This window comes from Pan paniscus, chromosome 16 (genome assembly GCF_029289425.2).
Source record: "Pan paniscus chromosome 16, NHGRI_mPanPan1-v2.0_pri, whole genome shotgun sequence".
Lineage (NCBI taxonomy): Eukaryota > Metazoa > Chordata > Mammalia > Primates > Hominidae > Pan > Pan paniscus.
The window spans coordinates 45,647,157-45,675,004 of NC_073265.2; the positions used below are offsets into that span (position 1 = coordinate 45,647,157).

At 36.5% G+C, this 27,848-nt stretch overlaps 2 protein-coding genes across 12 annotated transcripts in view; one reads left to right on the top strand and one right to left on the bottom strand.

Moving 5' to 3' along the window:
* TEX9 (testis expressed 9) overlaps nucleotides 1-27,848 on the top strand; it is a 216,698-nt gene that overhangs the window by 141,014 nt on the left and 47,836 nt on the right. For 8 of the 11 annotated variants that reach the window (XM_034938815.4, XM_014341519.4, XM_055099052.2 and 5 more), the window contains 6 exons: nucleotides 3,632-3,680; nucleotides 4,484-4,566; nucleotides 6,406-6,581; nucleotides 9,330-9,412; nucleotides 9,826-9,999; nucleotides 27,477-27,611. In XM_034938815.4, coding sequence (XP_034794706.1) covers nucleotides 3,632-3,680; nucleotides 4,484-4,566; nucleotides 6,406-6,581; nucleotides 9,330-9,412; nucleotides 9,826-9,999; nucleotides 27,477-27,611 — 700 coding nt within the window. The remainder of the gene's footprint in view (nucleotides 1-3,631; nucleotides 3,681-4,483; nucleotides 4,567-6,405; nucleotides 6,582-9,329; nucleotides 9,413-9,825; nucleotides 10,000-27,476; nucleotides 27,612-27,848) is intronic. The other 3 variants (XM_055099057.2, XM_055099055.2, XM_055099056.2) reach the window with 1 other exon arrangement.
* MNS1 (meiosis specific nuclear structural 1) overlaps nucleotides 27,420-27,848 on the bottom strand; it is a 53,405-nt gene continuing 52,976 nt past the window's right edge. Inside the window, exon 11 of the mRNA XM_034938807.3 lies at nucleotides 27,420-27,554. The gene's annotated coding sequence lies outside the window, so the exon portion shown is untranslated. The remainder of the gene's footprint in view (nucleotides 27,555-27,848) is intronic.

Genomic DNA, 27,848 nt, shown 5'->3' on the forward strand with positions numbered 1-27,848 from the left:
ATATCAACAGTATGTCCTGTTAAAGAGACAAGTTTGGGAAACATTTGGCTGATTTGTAAGCAGAAATAAAAGGGAATACCTGATTATCTAATTCAGAGTCACAAAGATTGACAACCATGATTTTTTTGAAGAGCTTTATGGTTTTAACTCTTAGATTCAGGTTCTTTGATCCATTTTGAGTTAATTTTTGTATGTGGTATAAGAGTCAACCTCCATTCTTTTGCTCATGGATAGCCATTTGTCTCAGCATTATTTGTTGAGAAGACTGTTCTTTCCCCATTGAATGTTCTTAGCACTTTTGTCAAAAATCAGTTGACTGCAGACATACGGTTTTATTTTTGGACTTTCATATCTGTTCCATTGATCTATATGGTTGTCATTATGCCAACAGCACACTCTTGATTACCCTTGTTGTAACTGTGGAGTTGTGGAGTAAGCTGGTTTTAGACCTCAAGAATTACAAGGTAAAATTGAGAAAATCTGTAAGGAACAAAAGCCTATCAAAATTCAACCTTGAGACAAATATCAGACTAAACATGTGGACTTTATGACTACTGATAAAATTTTTCAGTGGATTAAGGCTCCTCAATGCAAAGATCATATTAAATGGCACATAGTGAAACTTTTCATTTGGGTAAAATGGCCCATGGCAAAGACCTAACTAAAGTTATAGTCTCTCCTTAGAAGCTTGACAGTGTTAAAGTAACCCATTTTTAAATTGAGAAAGAGAGGTCAGGTGAAGAAATAAATAAAGAATTAGTCTTGGAAAGAATTGTAGGTGATGTAATGGCATGTAGAACTGGCTGAAATTAAATAGGGAAGAAACCCACTAGTTTGGGGGAAAGTTTTATCAGCAAAGAAACTCTAACAATGGACTATAATTATTTCTGGCTTTTAAAATATTAAAACAACTATGGGTACCCCGCCTTCCAGTATTCTAAGATCAAGAAGTAGGCTATAAGAGGTGCATAGCCCTACAGGGTTTAGAGACAAAAGAGAAGTTTATTACTGACATGGCAGTATATTTGGCTCATGTGAAATATTGGGACATTATTCATTTATTCAAAAATAATTATTGCATACGATCCAGTATTTCCCTTCCTAGATATTTACCCAAGAGAAATATAGACATATATCCACGAAAAAACCTGCATGTGAATTTTTAGATCAATTTTATTCATAATTACCAAAACCTGGAAATAATTAAAATATTTATCAATTGGTGGCTGGATAAACAAATTATGGTATATCCATGCAATGGAATACTACTTGGCAATAAAAAGACATGAACTACTAATAGAATAACAACATAGTTGCTAAGTGAAAGAAGCTGGGCTAAAAAACGTCCATAATCTATGTTTTCACTTATTTGATGCTCTGGAAAAGGCAGAGCTTTAGGGACAGAAATCAAAGTGGTTGTCTGGGGCTTGAGTAGGAGTTAGGGGACTACCAAGGAACACAAGGGAACTTTTTGAGATGGTGGAAATACTCTCTGTCTTGGTGGTTGTGGTGGTTATGTGACCATATACATTAGCTAAAACGTATTGAACTGTATATGTAAAAAGAGTATATTGTGTGATGTATCAATTACATCTCAAACCTGAAAAAAATAATTTTTGAACACTGTTAGTGCCAGTTCTAGCTACTGGTATTACAGTGGTGAGTAAACAGACCTGATCTTGCTTCCAAGAAGTTAATATGTGTTGCTTTTGAGTATTTTTTAAGTACATCAATTACACATTTTTATATTTTGATAGACATATGTATGCGTACATATACCATGAAACCACTTATCTTTATTATATGTAATACTGTGATATTCTATGAAAAATAGATATTTAAGTTATCAAAATTCCAAACTTTGGATTATACATAAGATTAGACATGATGTTTATCCAGTAAACTAAAGAACTGAAATGATGCTAACATCAGATGATGATGTTGTGATGATGACGCTCTGTTTACCTATCAGTTTTTTTTTAATGCTACTGTTTTAACAGATGGCTTTTACCATGTAAAACATGGCATTTGTTGATCAGTTGGGAATTCCTGAATATGGGAGATAATTCTATAAAGAAACCATTCATTTCAGGTTGGAACAATGATATTCCACCTAAATAATTATAATTAGGAAGAATATATTTTAATAGGTCTTCAACACCCAGGATGACTCTGTCAAAAAATGTGATGGGAAACCAGAGTTTAATTTCCTAATAACGTAGTATACGTATCCTCTAGTCTGCTTGAAGCATGGTTTACCATACAGTTATTTCCATCATATTACAAACAGACATTTCATGGAGTTAAACAAAAGTAAGAATACCATACTACAGCTTACTTTTCATGAAAATACACTAGCAAAGTAATATCACTGTGAAATCTGATGGAGACAGATAACCCTTAAATGTCTTTTGGCTGATATGTATGCATGTATGTTGGGGAATGGAATGAAAGGTACAGAAAATGTACTAAAATGACAAACATTAATTTAAAATGAGGAAGATTAAAGAGGACACTTAAAATTTGTATAACATTTGGAAACATTTTCATGTCATTTGTGAGAATGATTTAGTTTCTGTAATTTTTAACATATTTTGAAAGCCGTTTTTTCTTCCCAGAGGTATTTCTAATAGTTAAGAGGTTTATTTATCTAAGTATATCTTTGTATTTAATATGAAAAAATTTGTGCATGGCTAGCTAAGTGGGAGGCATCTGATGGAAAATAATTTTAGTTGTATATCTTCTACAATGGTTAGGAGTTCTCAGGGGATATAGTGGAGTTTTTTCATAGCAATAATGGATGCTAACATGGTATGTTTTCAGAGATATAAATACAATGCCCAAGACAATGGGTTAGGCAAACTTTTTCTGTAAAGGGGCAGATAGCAAATATTTTTAGATTTGTGGGCTATATAGTCTGTTGTACCTGCTTAACTTTAAGGTTGTAGTGTGAAAACAGCCATAGATAATACATAAATGAATGAGTGGGTGGATTCAGCCTGTGGGCCATGGTTTGCAGACCTCCATAAACACTCCTTGTTTGAAACCACAAATATATTTTGAAAACCTTGTGTATAAAAATGAATTGCATTTTACGTGTATTTATTCATGCACTCAACAAATACTTATGCCAGTAGTACCTGGCATATAAACTTTTAAATTGACTAGGCATAGAATATTGAACAAGGCAGACGTGATTTCTACCCTCATAGAGTTCACAGTATAATGAGGAAAACAGGCACTAACCAGGTGTTTTAAGTGGATTAAAAGAACAGTAACATTGAGTGGGCTTACAATAAAAAGCCCTGTGGTGAATTATTTGTAAAATGGGTAATTGCTGTGGATAGCCCACAATTACTCTTTATGATTTCCATTCATTAAAATTTTTGCTACATTTTCCTACTAGAATATTGGCATTATAGTGTATCTTCTCAAAGGTGAATTATTTAACCAAAGCATTTTTCTTGTTTATGGTACTCATTCAAAATAAATTAACATGTGGGTAACTAGAATTATAGCAAAGTCTGTTTGATTGTTGAATATTTTCCCTTTCAAATATAATTGTTGAATTTCATTGTCTCAGCTCAGTGTCATCTATTATTAATGTATAATGTTTATTTTTGGCCTGTAGAGGTCTGTTACCATCTGAAGGGATAGTTCATCTTCATTCAGAAACTAAGGTATGAAATCAAACTTTCTGTGAATGCAATTATATTCTGTAGAACTCCGGTTATTTTTTAGACTTTTCTTAGACAAAGCAGAGAAGGGGTATGACTCAACAGAAATAGAATATGAACCTTGATACTCAGAGGGATGCATTTATGAAATGTCCCTCATAAACTAAATGGAATCCTTTGTTGTCTCATAATTTCACTGAATAATTTGGAGGTATAGTGGAAAAAATGCTAGGTGAAATGACTTTGTAAACTGAGGCTTATTTTTTTTTTCTGACGCTTAAATCTAGTAGAGAGAAGACTTGAAAAAGAATGATACTCATATACAAAGAAGGTGATTTGAAAAGTTTGTTTGTTCATTTAAATAGTTACAGTGTAGAGATCACTCTTCCAGGTGTAGAACATAGTGGGATCTATGTTTCCCATCCATGGAGACCTAAGCCAAGGGAACTGTATACCTGAAGGCCACGGGAGGTCTGCCTGGGGAATAATTGGTTCATGAGGAGAACTAAATTCTGTGAGTCAGAACGTCCAGATTTATTCATGACATTCCACTGGCTAGCTGAATACCATTGAATCTTTAGGACTCATTTTCCTTATACTTGAATTTCTTGGTTTTGGTGTTATCTAGGTCTTTTCCAGCTATACAGTTGTGATATTCTTGAAAACACATTTTTGGTAATTCCATGAAAATAGCAAATAGCAGTTTTTCTGTGTAGCAAAATAGCAATTCTATGTGTTACAGAATTGCTTTCTTTGGCAAATGATTAGACTCTAATTAGTCAATACTTTCAATTCTTTTCATGTAGCCAAAGACCAAAAACATTGATCCTGTAAACAAGGTTCAAAACAAATTACACTCTGCAAATAAAGGAAGGAAAACAAATTCAAGGTATAGTATAGTTTTCAAAGTATTTCTTTTTTTTTAGTTTTGTAATTCACAATACCATCATTCTTAATTATTAAGCTCTGTTTGTTTTTCCAGATCTTTTTACACCCTAAACATTAAGTTACACCACATATATCTTATCCACATTCAGTAATTTAGAACATTTTCTACTCAGGAATGTTTTGCAGCAGTTAACAAATATTTTATATTGTTCTCTTAAGCAAAATTGCTAAATCTAAAATTTTTATAAATGTTATTTCTAGTGAGTTATTCTCTTAGAACTGTGACTACAACTGGGTTTTTTTAATCTCTGCCTAGTTCTCCCAAATAGGCTCAATAGTGTAGTTTTTGAGTGTTTGACAAAATGCATATATTATTTTGTCTATTGAGCTACAGAATGATTTGGCATGCTCTAAATAGGACTATAATATAATTATAATTTACATTTTGTTGTTTTGGGTGAGAAAGAATTCAAGACGGTTCTTAGTATTATAAGCATAAAAAGGGACCCAAGATGCTCCCTAGGATAGGATGCCTTCTAGAAAAGGTGGAGGATTGGGTTGCACCAACCATCTTCAGTAAGTTATTAAATTTATTTGTCTATTACTTACCCAGGCTGATCATTGCATTGTAATTCTGGAAAAATCTTTGTTCACTTTTGTGTCTTTTAATTGTTTAAATAACTTTTTTTTTAATAAAAGGGATGGAAAAAATAGAGTGAAGTGATAAGGAACAGAAAATAACTATACAATAGATTGAAGAAAAGAACATACATGCCACATACATGCATATATAACTGGAAAGGGTTATCTTTTCAGACTTCATATTTTTTTTAAAAAAGTTGATTTTTCAAATAGAATTCTGAAGATCAAGACCTACTATTTGATAGCACAATAGGGTGACGATAGCCAATAATAACTTAATTGTATTTTTAAAATAAAGAGTGTAATTAGATTGTTTGTAACTCAAACAGTGCTTGAGGGGATGGATACCCCCTTCTCCATAATGTGCTCATTTCACATTGCATTCCTGTATGAAAACATCTCATGTACCTCATAAATGTGTATACCTACTGTGTACCCACAAAAAATTAAAATGAATTGTGAAGCCTTTGCTTATGTTTTAAAAGTGAACTTGGCTTTCAGAACCATAAATTTGTTGATGTGTCAATGAATTAGGCCTGGCCTCTTCCTCAGTGCCTTTAGAAATGAGTTTGATTTTGTCTGTCTTCTCCTTTTCATTAAAAAAAATTCACATCCAACTTTTTGGTTAGTATTGATTGTGGTTAAGAATGTGTTTCTTTGGGTGGAAAAAATGTTGTTTGATTGAGCTATTAGCTCTTCACTCTGTAATTCTTTCTCAAGGGGTATTTTTCTTTGCTGTTTGTAGAATTACGGCCAGGATGATGTCAGTTTGTACAGTTTTTCTCTAGAAGCGTGTAAATTTAAAAGTCATAGGCTGGATTTGACCTAGGAGGCCAAGTGCAATACTCTTAGTTTTGGTATTGCCTTATTTGGAAGCAAAGTCTAGACCATCTGGCCTCATAAAGCCTTCTCTAGCTCTGTGGTCACGTGATTCATAAAAACCAAAAATCTGCTAAGTCTCTTGTAATATAGTCCTTGAAAGTATCACATGTAGATTTCATCATAAATTTAAAATGTGTAATAGTAGTCTCTTGTAATATAATCCTTAAAAATATCAATTACAGATTTCATCATAAATTTAAATTTATAATAATTTTGATCTGCTTATTTGGGTAAAAGGCATATATCCTGTCTACCTTTCCTATTTTGTTCATATGTACGTATATACATACATATGTATTTAATTTTTATTTTTTAGTGTTAAATTGAAATACTCTGATGTCCAAACTGCCGACGATGTTGCCATTCCAGAGGATTTCTCAGACTTTTCCCTTGCAAAAACAATTAGCAAAATTGAAGGGCAACTGGAGGAAGAAGGCTTACCTGAATATATAGATGATATTTTTTCTGGTGTTAGTAATGACATTGGAACAGGTAGATTTTCTTTAGTTTTTTATTTTTATCTTTATAGCACAGTTACTTAGAAGAAGAAATCTTGGGGAACTATTTCTTACATTTAAAAAAATGTATTGTGATGTCTTGGTTTGTTTCAGAATTATCTAGTAGGATGTGGTGGAGGGAGGAATGAATGGGATTATAGATGAAATAAAATTGGCCATGGGTCAGTCATTGTTAAAGATAGGTGGTGGGTAAATGAGGTTCATTGAACTCGCCTACTTTTATGTTTCATATTTTCCATTATAAAAAGTAAAAATAAAAAAGACTATATTGTACTGATTTGATTGAATACACTTCAACTTAAGTTAAAATACCCATTGCTTATTGTTAAAATATTAAAAAAGTTTTTCTGAATTTTTTCATTTACTGTTAATATATTTTATTTATTGCATGTTAAATCAACACATGCAAAAGGACAAATGAATTGACATTGCATCAGGTAAAACAATCAAATGAGTGTTCTAATGAATATAATTTTTCTTCTTATTAACTCATTCTTTGCATATCACTAGAATAATAATACTAAATTTTGATCAACTGAAAACATTAGTAAATTTATGAGGAGCCTCCTATGCTATTGAAACAAAAAAGTAAGACAGTTGAGTATATATGAACTAGTTACTGCTGAACTATAATACAATTCATTGTGACTACAGGCAAGCCACTTAGCCCCTCTGTAATAGCAGTTTATTCATTTGAAAATTTAGTAGTTTGTATTAGATGATCATAAAGTTTATGCATTAGTCTGTTCCTGCACTGCTATAAAGAAATACCTGAGACTGTGTAATTTATAAAGAAATGGTTTAATTGGCTCATGGTACTGCAGGCTGTATAGGAAGCATAGCAGTTTCTGCTTCTGGGGAGGCCTCAGGAAACTTCCAGTCATGGCGGAAGGCAAACAGGGAGTGAGGCATCTCATACGGTGGGATCACGAACAAGAGACAGGGGGGAGGTGCTACATGCTTTTAAACAACCAGATTTCATGAGAACTCACTATCATGAGGACACTACTAAAAGGGATGATACTAAACCATTCATGAGAAACCACCCCCATGATCCATTCACCTCCCACCAGGCCCCACCTCCAGCACTGGGGATTACAATTCAACATGAGATTTGGGTGGGGACACAGATCCAAACCATATCAGTTTATCTTTAAAATTCTCTGATTCTGTGAAAAATCATAATTTATATGTATAATAATTATTGTGTTACTAATCACAAGTAGGGAGCAGTTTTCTTCTGCACTTACTATATTTACTGATCTAATCAAGCTTTCTAGGGCTAGTTATGGTAAGGGAAGGTAAATGGAGCAGTAAGTTGCCTTTAGGTCTCTCTAAGATGCTTTAGACGATGTGATACACAGGCATTGATTGTTCCTTGGTAGAGGACCATGGTCCCATGTCCCATGGCCCTGTTAGAACTTTGCCTCCCTGTGTTCCCTTTTTAGTATCACTGGCCTAGGTGTCTTCTCTTTTGGGAGAATTTTCTCTTATTTTAGATGATTGCTTGGAATGGTTTGGTTATGTGTGGGAGAAAAAGACCAAGAGGTTATTTGGGAGCACAGATTACTTTGTAAGATTAAAGCTAGGGTCGAGTGGGGAGCAGAGTTTAGTACTGTGGGCCTCCAGACATGGGAGCACTCTGCTCCTTGAGTTAGAGTTGAGGTAGAGTTACTAAGGTTAGAGTTAGGGAGAAAAAGAAATGGGAAAAGTCATGCTTTCCTATTTTTTCTTCCCTCTTTCCCTCAGAGGCCAACTACTGTCAACTTCACCCTTTTTAATTTGTCATTTCCCTCTACTCCCTACTCACCTGGAGTTACATGAGAGGCTGGTAGGAGAGTTGAGGCCAAAGAGACCTAGGTAAGGTTAGAGCCAACTATAATTCATCAGCTCCATGATAACACTGAGGGCACTTAAAAAAGCTGGAAGTGTGTATGGAGATGTTTTATGCTCTGCACGTCACATGTGTATGGCTTAGTGAGATTTGTCCTAATGACTTCTCAGAGCAGTTCCAAGTGTTTCCTCAAGATAAATTCCATGATGGTAAGGGTTGTTTTATAATATCCCTACTATGCCATTTTGAACAAATCACTGAATGACTTATGAGTGAGTTCTAAGTTCAGTTTTCACTTTATTTACTTTATGGGCCTATAAACTTCAAAGATTTACTGCTGATATTATTGAATAATGAACTTTTGCTGGCAGTAAAGTACCAAAGATAGATCCTGAAGGTTTGTGGGAGAAACCTTAGACAGTAAGGTATTAGTGTATTTCTTTGCTTCAAAGACACATATACTACATTTTAACTGCTCAGAAATTGGGATCTGTGTTACAGTCAGTGGCATTTTGTAATCACAATGGCTGCACTGAAGCTGAGTTTTGCTAGAGAAGATTTATGTTTGTTTCTGCCAAACACTCAGGGACATTACTGACCTGAGAACACTTTAAATTATCTGATGTAGTTTGGACCACCCTGGTGCGTGTGAATTTAGTCTGCAAACTTATGTGAATACTACCTGTGATTTCTTTCTGTTGAGTGGATTTATTCGTCATTGACCTTTTCATTAGGACTGTTTAGTACCTATAGTGCCCCCTAACAGATATCTCCTATTTGACTCCCCATCTTGAGTATTTTCTTCTTTATAAAGTAATGGTCTGTCTTACAATTGATGTCATCTTAGATTCAGCAAAAGACAGTAAATATAATTATTTAAATTCACAGAAGCACAGATCAGATTTCTAAAGGCCAAACTCCATGTTATGCAGGAGGAATTGGATAATGTTGTATGTGAATGCAATAAAAAGGTAAGTTTTAAAAACCTCTTAAAAGGCTCTAATATTCAAAGATATTTTAGGAGCAATTTCAATTACATTTTTTGAATTACTTTATTTAGATATAAATCATAGTTAAATTTTGAATTCAAAAATTGTATATAAGTACTGAACTTTATTCTGAGATGTTGAATTTTCACAGAGCTGAAATATCTTAAATTCTTGTTACAATTAGAATTCTCTATATTAGTCTTACAAATGTAGTGTAAGCTATTAAATGCAAATAAAACATTTGACTTCCATTTTTGAAGATAAAAATAGACTAATTTGTTTTTCATGAAACGTGTATAAATATCAAAGAACATATGAAACTTCTTTTTTTCTGCTTTGTTTTGATAACAAATCTTACATATTTTTTCACATAATCTATAACTTTATAACTATAGGAGGATGAAATTCAGAATTTAAAGTCTCAAGTAAAAAATTTTGAAGAAGATTTTATGAGACAGCAGCGAACAATTAATATGCAACAGTCTCAAGTAGAAAAATACAAGACTCTTTTCGAAGAAGCAAACAAAAAGTGTGATGGATTACAGCAACAGTTGTCTTCAATAGAAAGGGTAATTATTTGGTATTTTTCCTAACTTAATGCCACAGATACAAGAAAATTATTACGGTTACACATTTGTATAGATGCCATTTTGACAGTTCAGTTATTTTATTAGTATTTACTGAAAACTCTTTCCCCTTACATAGAATATTTTTAACAACTTTATTGAGATGTAATTCACCCTTTTAAAGTATGCAATTCAATGGCTTTTGGTGTATTCATAGAATTGTGCAACTATCACCACAACCATTTTCATAATCCCTAAAAGATACTTCATACCCTTTAGCCACCACACCCTGACCCTGCTCCCCTCAATCCCTTACAGCCCTAGGCAACCACTATTCTATTTTATGTCTCAATAAATTTGTCTATTCTGGAAATCACATATACGTGGAATCATATAATATGTGGTCTTTTGTGACTGACTTTTACTTAAGATATTTTCAAGGTTCATTCATGTTGCAGCCCCTATCAGTATTTTATTTCTTTTTATTGGCAAGTAACATTCTGTTATATGGATATAACACATTTAATTTATCTGTTTATCAGTTCGTAGCTTTAGGTTATTTGGGTTGTTTCTACTGTCTGGCAATTTTAAATACTTTGAATATTCATGTACAAGTTTTTGTGTGCACGTATGTTTTTATTTCTCTTGGTTATATAGCCAGGAATGGAATTGCTGGGTCATATGGAAATCCTATGTTGACCTTTTGAGGAATTGCTGACTGTTTTCCAACCTGCCTGTACCATTTTACATTCCTACCAGTAGTGCATGAAGCTCCTAATTTCTACACATCCTCACCAACATCTGCTAGATTATCTTTTTGATTATAGCCATACTGCAAGTGTAAAAGGGTTACCTCATTGTGGTTTTGATTTGCATTTCCCTAATAACTAATGATGTTGAACATCTTTTCATGTGCTTATTGGCATTTGTATATTTTCTTTGGAGAAATGTCTGTTAAGGTCTTTGCCCATTTTTTAAATTGGATTTGAAAAAATTACTGAATAATAAGAACTTTTAAGTTCTTTATGTGTTTAGATACAAGTCCCTTATCAGGTATATTTTGCAAATAGTTTTCCCCTACAGTGGGTTGTCTTTCACTTTCTTTATGGTACTCTAAAGGCACAAAAGTTTTAAATTTTGATGAAGTCCAGTTTATCTAATATTTATTTGGTTTCCTGTGCTTTTGGTGTCATATTTAAGGGGAGAATGTATTTTAAATAAACTATCCTAGTTTATATTAGTGTGCCATTGTGAAAATAAAAATATACTGTTTGAGATTGCTTTGTAAAATGTAGTGACGATAAGAATTATGTAATATAGCATATCCTGAGATTTAGTAAGAAAATGTGCCCCCTTTATTAGTACCCTTACATTTCTCGTTTGTATGGTCATATTTAAAAACCCTGCTTTTTAAACATTTTGGTCTTGTATAATTAGCTTTATCTTGTAATAAATTTTAATATCAGAATCACTTAGACAAAATTTATATGCAGTAAATTCACACTTTTTAGTATACAATTCTATGAGTTTTGACAAATGTATGCAGTAATATAACTATCACTATAATTGAGACATAGAACAGTTCCATCAGCCCCCCAAAATTCCCTGTGAATTTAGTGAAGGCCTTCCCTAATTCCACCACCAGGCAACCACTGATCTGTGTTTGGTTCTTAAATTTTGGACTTTTCCCAAATGTCACATAAATAGAATCGCATTGGATATAGCCTTTTGAATTTGTTTTTTTTTTTTTTTTCAGTTAGCATAAAACATTTGATATGGTTTGGCTGTGTCCCCACCCAAATTTCATCTTGAATTCCCACTTGTTGCGGGAGGGAGCTGGTGGGAGGTAATTGAATCATGGGGACAAGTCTTTCCTGTGCTGTTCTTGTGATGGCGAAAAAGTCTCAGGAGATCTGATGGTTTTAAAAGGGAGAGTTTCCCAGTGCAAACTTTCTTGTCTGCTGCTATGTGAGACATGCCTTTTACCTTCCAACATGATTGTGAGGCCTCCCCAGCCATGTGGAACTGTGAGTCCAATAAACCTCTTTCTTTTGTAAATTGCCCAGTCTTGGGTGTGTCTTATCAGCAGCATGACGATGAACTAATCCAGTAAACTGGTACTAGTAGAGTCCGGCGCTACTGAAAAGATACCAAAAAATGTTGAAGTGACCTTGGAACTGGGTAAGAGGCAGAGGTTGGAAAAGTATGGAGGGCTCAGAAGAATACAGGAAAATGTGGGAAAGTTTGGAACTCCCTAGAGACTTGTTGAATGGCTTTGACCGATATACTGATAATGATATGGACAATGAAATCCAGGCTGAGGTGATCTCAGATGGAGATGAGGAACTTGTTAGGAACTAGAGCAAATGTGACTCTTGTTATGTTTTAGCAAAGAGACTGGTGGCATTTTGTCCCTCCCCTAGAGATCTGTGGAACTTTGAACTTGAGAGAGATGATTTAGGGTATCTGGTGGAACAAATTTCTAAGCAGCAAAGCACTCAAGAGGTGACTTGGTGCTGTTAAAGGCATCCAGTTTTGAAAGGGAAACAGAGCACAAAATGTTGGAAAATTTGCAGCCTGAGAATGCAGTGGAAAAGAAAATCCCATTTTCTGAGGAGAAATTCAAGCCGGCTGCAGAAATTTGCATAAGTCTTGAGGAGCTGAATGTTAATCCCCAAGACAATGGGGAAAATGTCTCCCAAGGTATGCAGAGGTCTTCACGGCAGCCCCTCCCATCACAGGCCCAGAGACCTAGGAGGCATGATTGGTTTTGAAATGTGAGGACATGAGATTTGGGAGGGTCTCGGGGTAGAATATGGTTTGGCTGTGTCCCCACCCAAATTTCATCTTGAATTCCCATGTGTTGTGGGAGGGACCCAGTGGGAGGTCATTGAATCACAGGGGCAGGTCTTTCCTGTGCTGTTCTCATGAGACTGAATAAGTCTCAGGAGATGTGATGGTTTTAAAAATGGGAATTTCCCTGCACACGCTCTCTTGTCTGCCACCATGTGAGATGTGCCTTTACCTTCCAGCATGATTGTGAGGCCTCCCCAGCCATGTGAAACTGTGAGTGCAGTAAATCTCTTTCTTTTGTAAATTGCCCAGTCTTGGGTATGTCTTTATCAGCAGCATGAAAACGGACTAATACAACATTCAATATTTATCCCTATTATAGTCCATTCCTTTTTATTGCTGAGTAGTGTAAACTATGAATGAATGTACTTCAGTTTGTTTCCCCACTCATCTAGTAATAAAAGTTAATTATAGTATTTAATAGTCTGAACTTGTGTTTCCAGTATGGTAGCCACTTACCATATGTGGCTAAATTGCGATGTGCTATAAGTATAAAGTAAAAATCAGATTTTGAAGAATTCATGTAAAACAGAATGAAGAATGTAAAATATCTCAAAATCTCTTTAATATTTTTTGTATTGGTTATATGTTGAAATAATATTTGAATATATTAGGTTAAGTGAAATATGTTATTAAAATTAATTTTACCTGTTTGTTTTACCTTCTTACAGTGGCTACTAGAAATTTTGTAATTACATATGTATTCTGTATTCTATTTCTATTGGTCTAAGAAATATATATAATTGGTCTAAAGGGAAAAAGCTGTAGTGTCTAGGGGAACATCCATGTTTTAATTTGTCATGACTTTACCATTTACCATTATGCACCCAAGCTCTGTCACATCACTGTTCTAGTCTCAGATAATCTTGAAACCTTGGTTATATATTTGATTCTTTTCATGTTCTTGGCCATCATCTCCAATCCTGTGCAATTTTTCTTCCAAATGTTTTTCATTCATCCCTTATTTTCAATTCCCATTTTGTGTCCATTTTCCATTTCTTATCCATTGTATACTGTACTTTGTCAGTAGATTAATGTTGCCAAAGGGTGACATTGATTATACTTTTCCCTTTGTAGGGGGAGAATTTTTTTTTTCCCTTTGTATGGGGATAATTTTTTGAGTGCCATATGCCAGACAAAATGCATTTTATAGAAACGGAAACTGACTGGCCAGGCGCGGTGGCTGATGCCTGTAATCCCAGCACTTTGGGAGGCCAAGGCAGGCGGATCATGAGGTCAGGAGATCGAGACCATCCTGGCTAACATGATGAAACCCTGTCTCTACTAAAAATACAAAACAGTGCCCTTCTAAGATGGCCAAATAGGAACAGCTCTGGTCTGTAGCTCCCAGTGTGATCAACGCAGAAGACAGGTGATTTCTGCATTTCCAACTGAGGTACCTGGTTCATCTCACTGGGACTGATTGGACAGTGGGTGCAGCCCACGGAGGGTGAACTGAAACAGAGTGGGGTGTCGCCTCACCCGGGAAGCACAAGGGGTTGGGGGATTTCCCTTTCCTAGCCAAGGGAAGCCATGACAGACTGTACCTGGAAAAATGGGACACTTCTGCCCAAATACTGCGCTTTTCCCAGGGTCTTAGCAACCGGCAGACAAGGAGATTCTCTCCCGTGCCTGGCTTGGCGGGTCACACACCCACGGAGCCTTGCTCACTGCTAGTGCAGCAGTCTGAGATCGAACTGCGAGGTGGCAGCTTGGCTGCGGGAGGGGCATCTGCCATTGCTGAGGCTTGAGCAGGTAAACAAAGTGGCCGGGAAGCTTGGACTGGGCAGAGCCCACCACAGCTCAGCAAGGCCTACTGCCTCTATAGACTCCACCTCTGTAGGCAGGGCGTAGCTGAGCAAAAGGCAGCAGACAACTTCTGCAGACTTAAACGTCCCTGTCTGACAGGTCTGAAGGGAGCAGTGGTTCTCCCAGCATGGCATTTGAGCTCTGAGAATGGACAGACTGCCTCCTCAAGTGGGTCCCTGACCCCTCTGTAGCCTAACTGTGACACACCTCCCAGTAGGGGCCAACAAACACCTCATGTAGGTGGGTACCCCTCTGGGACGAAGCTCCCGGAGGAAGCATCAGCCAGCAATATCTGCTGTTCTGCAATATTTGCTGTTCTGCAGCCTCCATGGGTGATACCCAGGCAAACAGGGTGTGGAGTGGACCTCCAGCAAACTCCAAAAGAACTGCAGCTGAGGGACCTGACTGTTACAGGGAAAGCTAACAAACAGAAAGGAATAGGATCAACATCAACAAAAAGGACATCTACACCAAAACCCCATCTGTAGTTACCAACATCAAAGACCAAAGGTAGATAAAACCACAAAGATGGGGAGAAACCAGAGCAGAAAAGCTGAAAATTCTAAAAACCAGAGCACCTCTTTTTCTCCAAAGAATTGCAGCTCCTTTCCAGCAACAGAACAAAGCTGCACGGAGAATGACTGACGAGTTGACAGAAGTAGGCTTCAGAAAGTCAGTAATAAACTTCTCTGAGCTAAAGGAGCATGATGTTCTAACCCAACACAAGGAAGCTAAAAACCTTGAAAAAAGGTTAGACGAATGGCTAACTAGAATAAACAGTGTAGAGAAGACCTTAAATGACCTGATGGAGCTGAAAACCATGGCACGAAAACTCCGTGATGCGTGGACAAGCTTCAATAGCCAATTTGATCAAGTGAAAGAAAGGGTATTAGGGATTGAAGATCTAATTAATGAAATAAAGTGAGAAGACAAGTTTACAGAAAAAAGAGTAAAAAGAAATCAACAGAGCCTTCAAGAAAAATGGGACTATGTGAAAAGACCAAATCTACATTTGATTGGTGTACCTGAAAGTGATGGGGAGAATGGAACCAAGTTGGAAAACACTCTTCAGGATATTTCCCAGGAGAACTTCCCCAACCTAGCAAGACAGGACAACATTCAAATTCAGGAAATACAGACAACACCACAAAGATACTCCTCGAGAAGAGCAACACCAAGATACATAACTGTCAGATTCACCAAGGTTGAAATGAAGGAAAAAATGTTAAGGGCAGCCAGACAGAAAGGTCGGGTTACCCACAAAGGGAAGCCCATCAGACTAACGGGAGATCTCTCAGCAGAAACCCTAGAAACCAGAAGAGAGTGGGGACCAATATTCAACATCCTTAAAGAATTTTCAATCTAGAATTTCATATCTAGCCAAACTAAGCTTCATAAGTGAATGAGAAATAAAATCCTTTACAGACAAGCAAATGCTGAGAGATTTTGTTCACCACCAGGCCTGCCTTTTTACAAGAGCTCCTGAAGAAAGCATTAAACATGGAAAGAAACAACCGGTACCAGCCACTGCAAAAACAGGCCAAATGGTAAAGACCATCAATGAGATGAAGAAACTGCATCAATTAATGGGCAAAATAACCAGCTAACATCATAATGACAGGATCAAATTCACACATAACAATATTAACCTTAAATGTAAATAGGCTAAATGCCCCAATTAAAAGACACAGACTTGCAAATTGGATAAAGAGTCAAGACTCATCAGTGTGCTGTATTCAGGAGTCCCATCTCATGTGCAGAGACACACACAGGCTCAAAATAAAGGGATGGAGGAAGACCTACCAAGCAAATTGAAAGCAAAAAAAAAAAGCAGGGGTTGCAATCCTAGCCTCTGATAAAACAGACTTTAAACCAACAAAGATCAAAAGAGAAAAGGCCATTACATAATGGTAAAGGGATCAATTCAACAAGAAGAGCTAACTATCCTAAATATGTATGCACCCAATACAGGAACACCCAGATTCATAAAGCAAGTCCTTAGACACCTGCAAAGAGACTTAGACTACCACACAATAATAATGGGAGACTTTTACACCCCACTGTCAGTATTAGATTAATGAGACAGAAGGTTAACAAGGATACCCAGGACTAGAACTCAGCTCTGCACAAAGCAGACCTTATAGACATCTACAGAACTCTCCACCCCAACAGAATATACATTCTTCTCAGCACATCACACTTATTCTAAAATTGACCACGAAATTGGAAGTAAAGCACTCCTCAGCAAATGTAAAAGAACAGAAATCACAACAAACTGTCTCTCAGACCACAGTGCAATCAAATTAAAACTCAGGATTAAGAAACTCACTCAAAACCACACAACTACATGGAAACAGAACAACCTGCTCCTGAATGACTACTGGGTACATAATGAAATGAAGGCAGAAATAAAGATTTTCTTTGAAACCAATGAGAACAAAGACACAACATACCAGAATCTCTGGGACACATTTAAAGCAGTGTGTAGAGGGAAATTTATAGCACTAAATGCCCACAAGAGGAAGCAGGAAAGATCTAAAATTGACACCCTAACATCACAATTAAAAGAACTAGAGAAGCAAGAGGAAACAAATTCAAAAGCTAGCAGAAAGCAGGAAATAACTAAGATCAGAGCAGAACTGAAGGAGATAGAGACATGAAAAACCCTTCAAAAGATCAATGAATCCAGGAGCTGGCTTTTTGAATTTTGTCTATCAACAAAATTGTTAGACCGCTAGCAAGACTAATAAGAAAATAGAGAAGAATCAAATAGACGCAATAAAAAATGATAAAGGGGATATCGCCACGGATCCCGCAGAAATACAAACTACCATCAGAGAATACTATAAACACCTCTACACAGATAAACTAGAAAATCTAGAAGAAATGGATGAATTCCTGGACACATACACCCTCCCAAGACTAAACCAGGAAGAAGTTGAATTTCTGAATAGATCAATAACAGGCTCTGAAATTGAGGCAATAATTAAGAGCCTACTAACCAAAAAGAATCCAGAACCAGATGGACTGACAGGCGAATTCTACCAGAGGTACAAGGAGGAGCTGGTACCATTCCTTCTGAAACTGTTCCAATCAATAGAAAAAGAGGGAATCCTCCCTAACTCATTTTATGAGGCCAACATCATCCTGATACCAAAGCCTGGCAGAAACACAACAAAAAGAATTTTAGACCAATATCCCTGATGGACATTGATGCAAAAATCCTCAATAAAATACTGGCAAACTGAATCCAGCAGCACATCAAAAAGCTTATTCAACAAGATCAAGTCGGCTTCATCCCTGGTTGAACAAGGCTGGATCAACATACACACATCAATAAATGTAATCCATCACATAAACAGAACCAACAACGAAAACCACATGATTATCTCAATAGATGCAGAAAAGGCCTTTGACAAAATTCAACAGCCTTACATGCTAAAAACTTTCAATAAACTAGGTATTGATGGAACATATCTCAAAATAATAAGAGCTATTTATGACAAACCCACAGCCAATTTCATACTAAATGGGCAAAAACTGGAAGCATTCCCTTTGAAAACTGGCACAAGAGAAGGATGCCCTCTCTCACCACTCCAGTTCAACATAGTGTTGGAAGTTCTGGCCAGGGCCATCAGGCAAGAGAAAGCAATAAAGGGTATTCAATTAGGAAAAGAGGAAGTCAAATTGTCCCTGTTTGCAGATGACATGATTGTATGTTTAGAAAACCCCATCGTCTCAGCCCAAAATCTCCTTAAGCTGATGAGCAACTTCAGCAAAGTCTCAGGATACAAAATCAATGTGCAAAAATCACAAGCATTCCTATACACCAATAACAGACACACAGCCAAATCATGAGTGAACTCCCATTCACAATTGCTACAAAGAGAATCAAATACCTAGGAATCCAACTTACAAGGGATGTGAAGGACCTCTTCAAGGAGAACTGCAAACCACTGCTCAATGAAATAAAAGAGGACACAAACAAATGGAAGGACATTCTGTACTCATGGATAGGAAGAATCAATATCGTGAAAATGGGCATACTGCCCGAGGTAGTTTATAGATTCAGTGCCATCCCCATCAAGCTACCAATGACTTTCTTCACAGAATTGGAAAAAACTACTTTAAAGTTCATATAGAACCAAAAAAGAGCCCTCATTGCCAAGACAATCCTAAGCAAAAAGAACACAGCTGGAGGCATCACACTACCTGACTTCAAACTATACTACAAGGCTACAGTAACCAAAACAGCGTGGTACTGCTACCAAACCAGAGATATAGACCAATGGAACAGAACAGAGCCCTCAGAAATAATACCACACATCTACAACCACCTGATCTTTGACAAACCTGACAAAAACAAGAAATGGGGAAAGGAGTCCCTATTTAATAAATAGTGTTAGGAAAACTGCCTAGCCATATGCAGAAAGCTGAAACTGGATCCCTTCCTTACACGTTATAAGAAAATTAATTCAAGATGGATTAAAGACTTAAATGTTAGACCTAAAACCATAAAATCCCTGGAAGAAAACCTATGCAGTACCATTCAGGACATAGGCATGGGCAAGGCCTTCATGACTAAAACACCAAAAGCAATGGCAACAAAAGCCAAAATAGACAAATGGGATCTAATTAAACTAAAGACCTTCTGCACATCAAAATAAACTACCATCAGAGTGAACAGCCAACCTACAGAATGGGAGAAAATTTTTGCAATCTACCCATCTGACAAACAGCTAATATATACAGAATCTACAAAGAACTTAAACAAATTTACAAGAAGAAAATCAACCCCATCAAAAAGTGGGCAAAGGATATGAACAGACACTTCTCAAAAGAAGACATTTATGCAGCCAAAAGACACATGAGAAAATGCTCATCATCACTGGTCATTAGAGGAATGCAAATCAAAACCACAATGAGATACCATTTCACACCAGTTAGAATGGCAATCATTAAAAAGTCAGCAAACAACAGATGCTGGAGAGGATGTGGAGAAATAGGAACTCTTTTACACTGTTGGCAGAGTGTAAATTAGTTCAACCGTCGTGGAAGACAGTGTGGCGATTCCTCAAGGATCTAGAACTAGAAATACCATTTGACCCAGCAATCCCATTACTGGGTATATACCCAAAGATTATAAATCATGCTACTATAAAGACACATGCACACGTATGTTTATTGTGGAACTATTCACAATAGCAAAGACTTGGAACCAACCCAAATGTCCATCAATGATAGACTGGATTAAGAAAATGTGGCACATATACACCACGGAATACTCTGCAGCCATAAAAAAGGGTGAGTTTATGTCCTTTGCAGGGACATGGATGAAGCTGGAAACCATCATGCTCAGCAAACTATCACAAGGACAGAAAACCAAACACCGCATGTTCTCACTCATAGGTGGGAATTGAACAATGAGACCACTTGGACACAGGGCGGGAACATCACACACCAGGGCCTGTCTGGCGCTAGGGAGCTGGCAGGGGGATTGCATTAGGAGAAATACCTAATGTAAATGACGAGTTGATGGGTGCAGCAAATCAACATGATACATGCATACCTATGTATCAAACCTGCACGTTGTGCACATGTACCCTAGAACTTAAAAGTATATTAATAAAAAAAATTAAAATACAAAAAAGCCGGGCATGGTGGTGGGCGCCTGTAGTCTCAGCCACTCGGGAGGCTGAGGCAGGAGAATGGCGTGGCGTGAAACCGGGAGGCAGCTTGCAGTAAGCCTAGATGTCGCCACTGCACTCCAGCCTGGGTGACAGAGCAAGACTCCGTCTCAAAAAAAAAAAAAAAAAAAAAAAAAAGGAAACTGAGTTTGATGGTTGAGCAAATTACCCAAGGTTATATATAGGTAGTGGCAGAATAGGATTCAAACTATGTCTGACACCACAGTCTGTGTTTTTACAACAAATCATGTCATTCCCGAATCCCCTTAATGAATGTAAGTACCATCTATTCCAAAATCTTATCACTGTTTAAGAGTTTAATACTTGAGACTTCTAGTTCACAATGAATGTACTAAGCAGTTATGATACATTGGCTATCTGAAGGCTTTTATAAAAGCTTCCATTGGATCTGAACTTTCCAGCTTGCATCCCTATCTACCCTGCCAGATAGGTATAATAATTCTCATGGGTTATGTAGCCATGAGAACTCAAGATTGAATCATTCTCTGCTAAGTCTCATTTTATATCTCTATACAAACAAATCTCGGTGTACAGTTCACAGAAAATGCCAGAGCTTGAGTGTGATGGACTTGCTTTTACAAATCTGCAAAAGCCAACCATTTTTAAAATTATTACGTATCACTTAAGCTGCTAATGCTAACAGATGGAGTTTTCTGAAATACAAAAACAGAAAGCATTTTATTTCAGCATTGGATTTTGTTTTTCTGTTAGTGATTTCTTTAAAATCAACTTTATTGAAGAATAACAAATACAATAAAACATACTTGTTTTTAGCTTATAATTCAATAAGTTTTCACAAATTAATATTCCATCATAACTACTACCATAATCAAGATAATGAAAATTTATATTACCCTTCCAGAATATCCTTTGTACTCCTGCCCCATAAATCTCCAACCTCTAACTATGGCACCAGGCAGCCACTGAGCTATATTTTTTCACTACAAATTAGATTTTCCTTTTCTAAAATTTCATACAAATGAAATCGTGAATATGGACTTTTGTATATCTGGCTATTTTTCTTCAGCATAACATTTTTAAGGTTCATCAATGTTTTACATGTGGTGTGGTTCCTTGTGTTGCTCCATATTATTTATTTATGGATATGCCGTATTTTGTTTATCTGATCACCAGTTGATGTGACATTCAATTTTTTTTCTAGTGTGGGCTATTAAAAATCCACAGTGAATTTCCATGTGCAAGTATTCTGTGTGAACACATGTTTTTATGTATACCAAATACTTAGGAGTGGAATTTGTGAATTTTATGGAAAGTGTATGCTTAACTTTTTAAGAAACTGCTAAACTGTGTTCCACAGTGATTGTACCATTTTACATTCCCACTAGCAATATATGAGAATTAGAGTTACTCTGTATCATCACCAACACTTGGGATTATTATCTTTTTAATTTTAGCCATTCTAGAGGAGAAGTAGTAGTATCTCATTGTAGTTTAATTTGTATTTCCTTTATAACTATGGATATTGAACATCTTTTCATGTGTTTCTTGGCCGTTCCTATATCTTCTTTTGTGATGTATTTGTTCAAATTTTTTGCCCATTCGAAAATACTAAGTTGCAAATTCTTTGTTTCCCTATGTAATTCCTTTATTAGAAGAATATATATTTTGAATAGTTTCTCTCAATCTGACTTGGATTTATTTTCTCAACAGTGTGTTTCAAAAGACAGCAGTTTTAAATTTTGATGAATTACAAAATGTTATTTTCTTGTGGCTTTTGCTTGTTTACCCAAAATATTACTTTCTTGTGGTTGGTGCTTTTTTTCCCATTCTATCTAAGAAATCTTTATCCACTCCAAAGTCATGAGACTTTTCTCCTGATTTCTTCTAGAAGTGTTATAGTGTTTGTGTGTGTGTGTGTATCTCAACATCATATATAAATTGACCTGTAATCTATTTCAAGTTCATTTTGTGTGTGACAAGGATCAGAGTTCACTTTTTTGCATATGGTTAATACAGTTCTTTCCTCATTTGCTTACCATGGCACCAGTGAAGGAAATGAATTGGCTGTGTTTATGTATGGGTCTTCTTTGAACTATTCTGTTATATTGATATATGCATTTGATATAATTCATTAGGAAAGTCATGTGCACTGGAGTTTTCTTTTGGAAGGATTTCAATGACCAATTCAGTTTATTTAATGGATACAAGTCTATTCTGATTTTCTGCTACTATTTGAGTCAGCTTTGCTAATTTATGTTTTTCGTGGTATTTGTCCACTTCATCTAAGTCAGATTTACTGGCATAAATTTGTACATAATATTCTTGTATTATGTTTATTATATTTATAATACCTGTATGATGTGTAATAATGGCCCCTCTTTCATTTCTGATACTGATAATTTGTCTCTTCTGTCATTTATTCTTAATCAGTCCTACTTTAAATGTATTTACAAATCTCAGGTATAATGCATTTACTACCCTCACTTTCTGAGAAGTCAATTCCCTCTCCCACTTTTAGAGATGATTATTAAACAGTTGGTCTTTTTTCCTCAACTTTCCAACACCCCTTCCAACCTCCTTATTCTTGGCTCATGACTTTGCTTCCTTTTTCATTAAGGAAACAGAATCAAAAGATAACTTTATCATCCTTTCACTAAATTTACAACCTTGCTGCCTCTATACCACTCCCCACTCCAGTTACAGTGAATTAGTACCTCTTCTGTCTAAAGCTGACCCCTGCACTTGTGCACTGGATTCTATATACTCTCTTCTACTCAAGGTCTTTGCACTGGCAATTGTCCTTCCTCTTGCAAAATCAAATTTACTCTTATCAGATTATACTCATTAGTGTACAGACATTTCATAGAATCATTCATATATCTATTTTAAAACTTCTTTAGGTCTTACATCTACCTCCAGTCCTATATCATTGCTCCCCTTTACAGTGAAGCTTCCCAAAATTATTGTTTATACTCAGTGTCTCTATACCTCATGTGCCATTTTCTCCTGAAAATACTTTTGCTTAGGCTTCCATCTCTACCCTGCCATTGAAACTACTCTTAAAAAGGTCACCAATAATCCACATTGTAGTTGTGGTCCATTGTACTTGGTCAGTTATTCCTCACATGAATTTATATCTCAGCAATATTTGAAATAGTTGATTACTCCTTCCTTGAAACACTATTAATTTGGCTTCTGGAGCACCACAATCATGATTCTCCCTCATTTTCCTGGCCTTACGTAGTACAGTGCCCAAGTCTCTTCTCTGTCTATATCTAATCCTTAGATTATCTCATTCAGTTCCATGGCTTTATATACCATCTATATATACGTTGATCATCCTCACATTTCTGTGTCTTGCCCTTACCTCTTCCTTTCTGCCCACTTGATATCTCTATTGTGTGTTAAACTTCACATGTCCTAAAGGAAGCTCTTGCTTCCCTGCCCTCAGCAAACCTGCTTCTCTTCCTTCTCCCTGTCTTAGTAAAAGGCATCACCCAATTGTTCAGTCTAAAATTGAAGAGTCATCTTGATCTATCTGTTTTCCTATATCCAGATCCAGCTCACCAACAAGTCCTGTCAATTCTGTCTTCAAAATACATAGAATAAACCACTTCTCAAAACATTCATTACATCTACCCAAGCCCAAGCCACTATCTTTTATTTAAACTATTATAATAACCTCCTAGATTGGCAGTACCACAGTGGCCAGAGTAATGCTTATAAAATTTAAGTCAGAGCCAGGCGCAGTGGCTTACGCCTGTAATCCCAGCACTTTGGGATGCCGAGGCGGGCGGATCACAAGGTCAGGAGATTGAGACCATCCTGGGTAACACGGTGAAACCCCATCTCTACTAAAAATACAAAAAATTAGCCAGCGTGGTGGTGGTTGCCTGTAGTCCCAGCTTCTTGGGAGGCTGAGGCAGGAGAATGGCGTGAACCCGGGAGGCGGTGCTTGCAGTGAGCCGAGATTGCACCACTGCACTCCAGCCTGAGCCACAGAGCGAGACTCCGTCTCAAACAACAACAAAAAAATTAAGTCAGATCATCACAACATACACATATGCATACACACTTAAAATCCTCCAAAGGCTTCCCGTGTCACTCAGAATAAAATCCAAATTTATAAGTAAAGCTTACAAGGTTCACCTAGGCTTGTCCTGCCCACTTCTCTTATCAAAACCTAACACTGTGCCTATGTCACTCGGCTGAAACCACACTGACCTTCTAGGTGATTTTTGAATATATTAAGTGGATTCCTACTACAGGATCTTTGTCTTCATTGTTCTTATTATCTGGAATTCTTTCCCCAAGATCTTTATTTGATTATTTTATTTTTTTAGAGAGAGGATCTCACTCTGTTGCTCAGGCTGGAGTACAGTGGTGCAATCATGGCTTACTACAGCCTTGACCTCCCCAGCTCAAGCAATCCTTCTGCCTCAGCCTTCCAAGCAGCTAGGACCACATACATATGCCACAATGTCCAGCTAATTTTTAAATTTTTGTAGAGACAAGGTCTCCCTGTGTTGCCTAGACTGGTCTCGAACTCCTGGGTTCATCTTCCCACATTGGACTCCTGAAGTGCTAGGACTACAGGCGTGAGCCACTGTGCCTGGCCTCCCTAAGATTTTTACTTAAATCATTACCTCACTTCATTTGGAAGACTTCCCTGACCACTTTATTTTAAATAGTTTTACCCTTCCCTCATTGTTCTGTCCCTTTACCCTTTTTTTCTTGATAGTCCTTAACACTGCCAGATATTACATATGTCTATGTGTATATATGTGTTCATCTTCTGTCTCTTCCTCTAGAATGCAAATGTCATGAGAGGAGGAACTTTGGTTAATTTTTGTGCCCATCATATAGAATAGTATCCTGCATGTAGTAAGTGCTTAATAAATGTGTTGAATAAATGAATGAAATCTATTAGGTATAGATAATATTACTCACAATTTCAGATATGGAAATGAGTCTACCACAGCTGGCAGGTTTTCTGATTCCTAGTCCATTCTTTTCTACCTTAGCCACTTGTTTCTGAAACCATATCTGATTATTTATTTATCCTCATCTGATTATTTCTTATCTGAATTTCTGTGGTGCTTCGTGTTATTCCCAGAGCATTTACTACATTTTGTCTTCTGCTGTGGCTGATGCATGCCCCTCTCTTTTCTTACTCTCCCCCAGTGCCTTTTATGAATGCTTTAATAATCATGAGAGAGTGGTACATCATTTCCTCTTGAAGCTCACAGTATTTGAATTTTAATGTTAAATTTGATTTTCTTAGGTTTTTATTTAAAAAAAAAACTAATGTGCAACTCAGGACTTCAGATTTTTCGTGAAATTTTTGTCTAGCAACCTGTAACTCCTTAAATTTTTATAACAGTAGAAATTTGTTTAGTGGATTTACTCATATAGAAAACTTTACTTCCTACTTTACTATTCTTGTGGCTATCATTTTTCCCCCACACCTCCCAAGAAGAGGGCAGTATTGATTCAGGGATAGGGGACATCATGTGGTACAGGATGGTTTTCATTTTCCTGTGAAATAGGTTACAAAGTCATCAGCAGGCAAGAGGGGAAAGATTCATTTCTATATTCTTAAGAAGGAAGACTGAAATGAGGCAGCAAGAAATGTGGACTTTGTAGCTAATGAGAATCTTTGCCTTTTCTATGTGAACAGTGAGATAAATCAAGCTAGCTCTTCCTGTAGCTACCACCCACAAAGCTGTGAAGAAGGCTGTGATAGCAGATGGTATCCATACACAGTTTGATTTGTTTAGAAACCTACATAAAGAGCAGCATGTGTTTTGTTTTGTTTTTCCCCTTAATTACTCAGAGCCAGGGAGACCAGTTTTTAAATAAAATGTAGTGATATAGCCAGGAAAAAATTATAAAAGAATATAGACAACTGTATTTTTAACTTCATCATTTCAACTCTATAATATTTATTGAGTATCTTCTCAATTTATTGAGTAAGGCTCTGGACTAGGCCTTACTTTGTAGGGGATATAAAGAAGAGTGGGTTTAGTATTACAAAATAAGTTCAGTTTAACTAACATGTGTGTTAGTGTCTTTTATATCCCACTGAAGTGCTGAGTATACAGAAATTAAGACAGTTCTTTTCTTCAAGGAGCTTAAACTATAGTGGGGGAAATAAAGTTAAGGGATAGTTTCAGTACCACATAGCAGATATGATGATAAATGTCTCTCAAGGTGCTATACAAGCTTTGAAGAGGGTACTTAATATAATCTGGGTGGATAATGAGGATTAGAAAGGAAATATGTCCTGGGAGAGCTAATGCCCTAGAGTACAAATCTAGCTGAGTCAGTAGGTGCTAGCTATGTGAAAATGAGTGGGCAGAGATCAGGGCAGGAGGAAGAGCACAGGGGAAGACTGAGGCAGGAAACACCATGGCTGTTTGGGAGAGATCCAGTTACTGCTGGTATTACTGAAAGTAACATCTTTGGCAGGAGATGAGGCTGGTTGATTATGGTGGAGTTCAGAGTTTATCCTCTAGGTTCATGTTTCTTCAGGTGTTGGCCTGTTGACTCTCTGCAACAGAATATCCTAGGATGTTTGCAGAAATATAAGACTAAACTCACCCCAGGATGTGGAAAATAATCTATAAGATCTGTTGTTTCTACTTAGAATTGGGATTTTCCTATAGGGCTATATAGAATGTTGTGCATTTAATGAATATATTCTTAAAAGATTTACTTTGTCAGGTATACAGAAACAGTGGAGAGTTTCTCTTAACATTGGTCTTTTTGGGAGGTTCCCAAGAGAAGAAATACAGTTATAATGAGTTGTTTATAAAATAGAGGACAGGTATACTGTGTCTTGAGTCAATAAAGAGAGAGAAAATTCCAAACAAAAAGTAATTTGAAAGCCCGGTTCACAACTACATTTTTTAGGATATATTTCTCTAATACCAATTTGGGGCAAGAATTCCTTGAGAACTCTAACACTTAGTGTTCAGCCTCTACCCCCAAGCGTGTGTGTGTGTGTGTGTGTGTGTGTGTGTGTGTGTGTGTGTGTGTAAAGTTTGAGAGAAAGCAAGGAATATGGATACAGAAGATACTGCAAAATGATAAAGGGGGAAACTATGATATATTTATAAATGTTCCATAATCTTTTTTACTATACAGGAATTAGAAAATAAAAGAAGACTGCAAAAACAGGCTGCAAGTAGTCAAAGTGCCACAGAGGTTCGCTTGAATAGAGCTCTAGAAGAAGCAGAAAAGTATAAACTGGAGTTAAGTAAATTAAGGCAAAATAACAAGGTATGGAAAAATTGAATAGCTTTTGTAGTGATCCCTTTTGGTAACTACTACTTTTATGAACATGTCAAAAATAATACTTAAATTATAATTCTTGATGTCATGCTGAACATTTCTCTTTTCAGAAGAAATATATTCATTAGCAGTATACACATTTCTAACATGTTAGGATGATATGCTTGTCGGTCGCCATTATTGGATGATGGCACAACTCTTTGGAAGATTGATTTCTTCAACCAG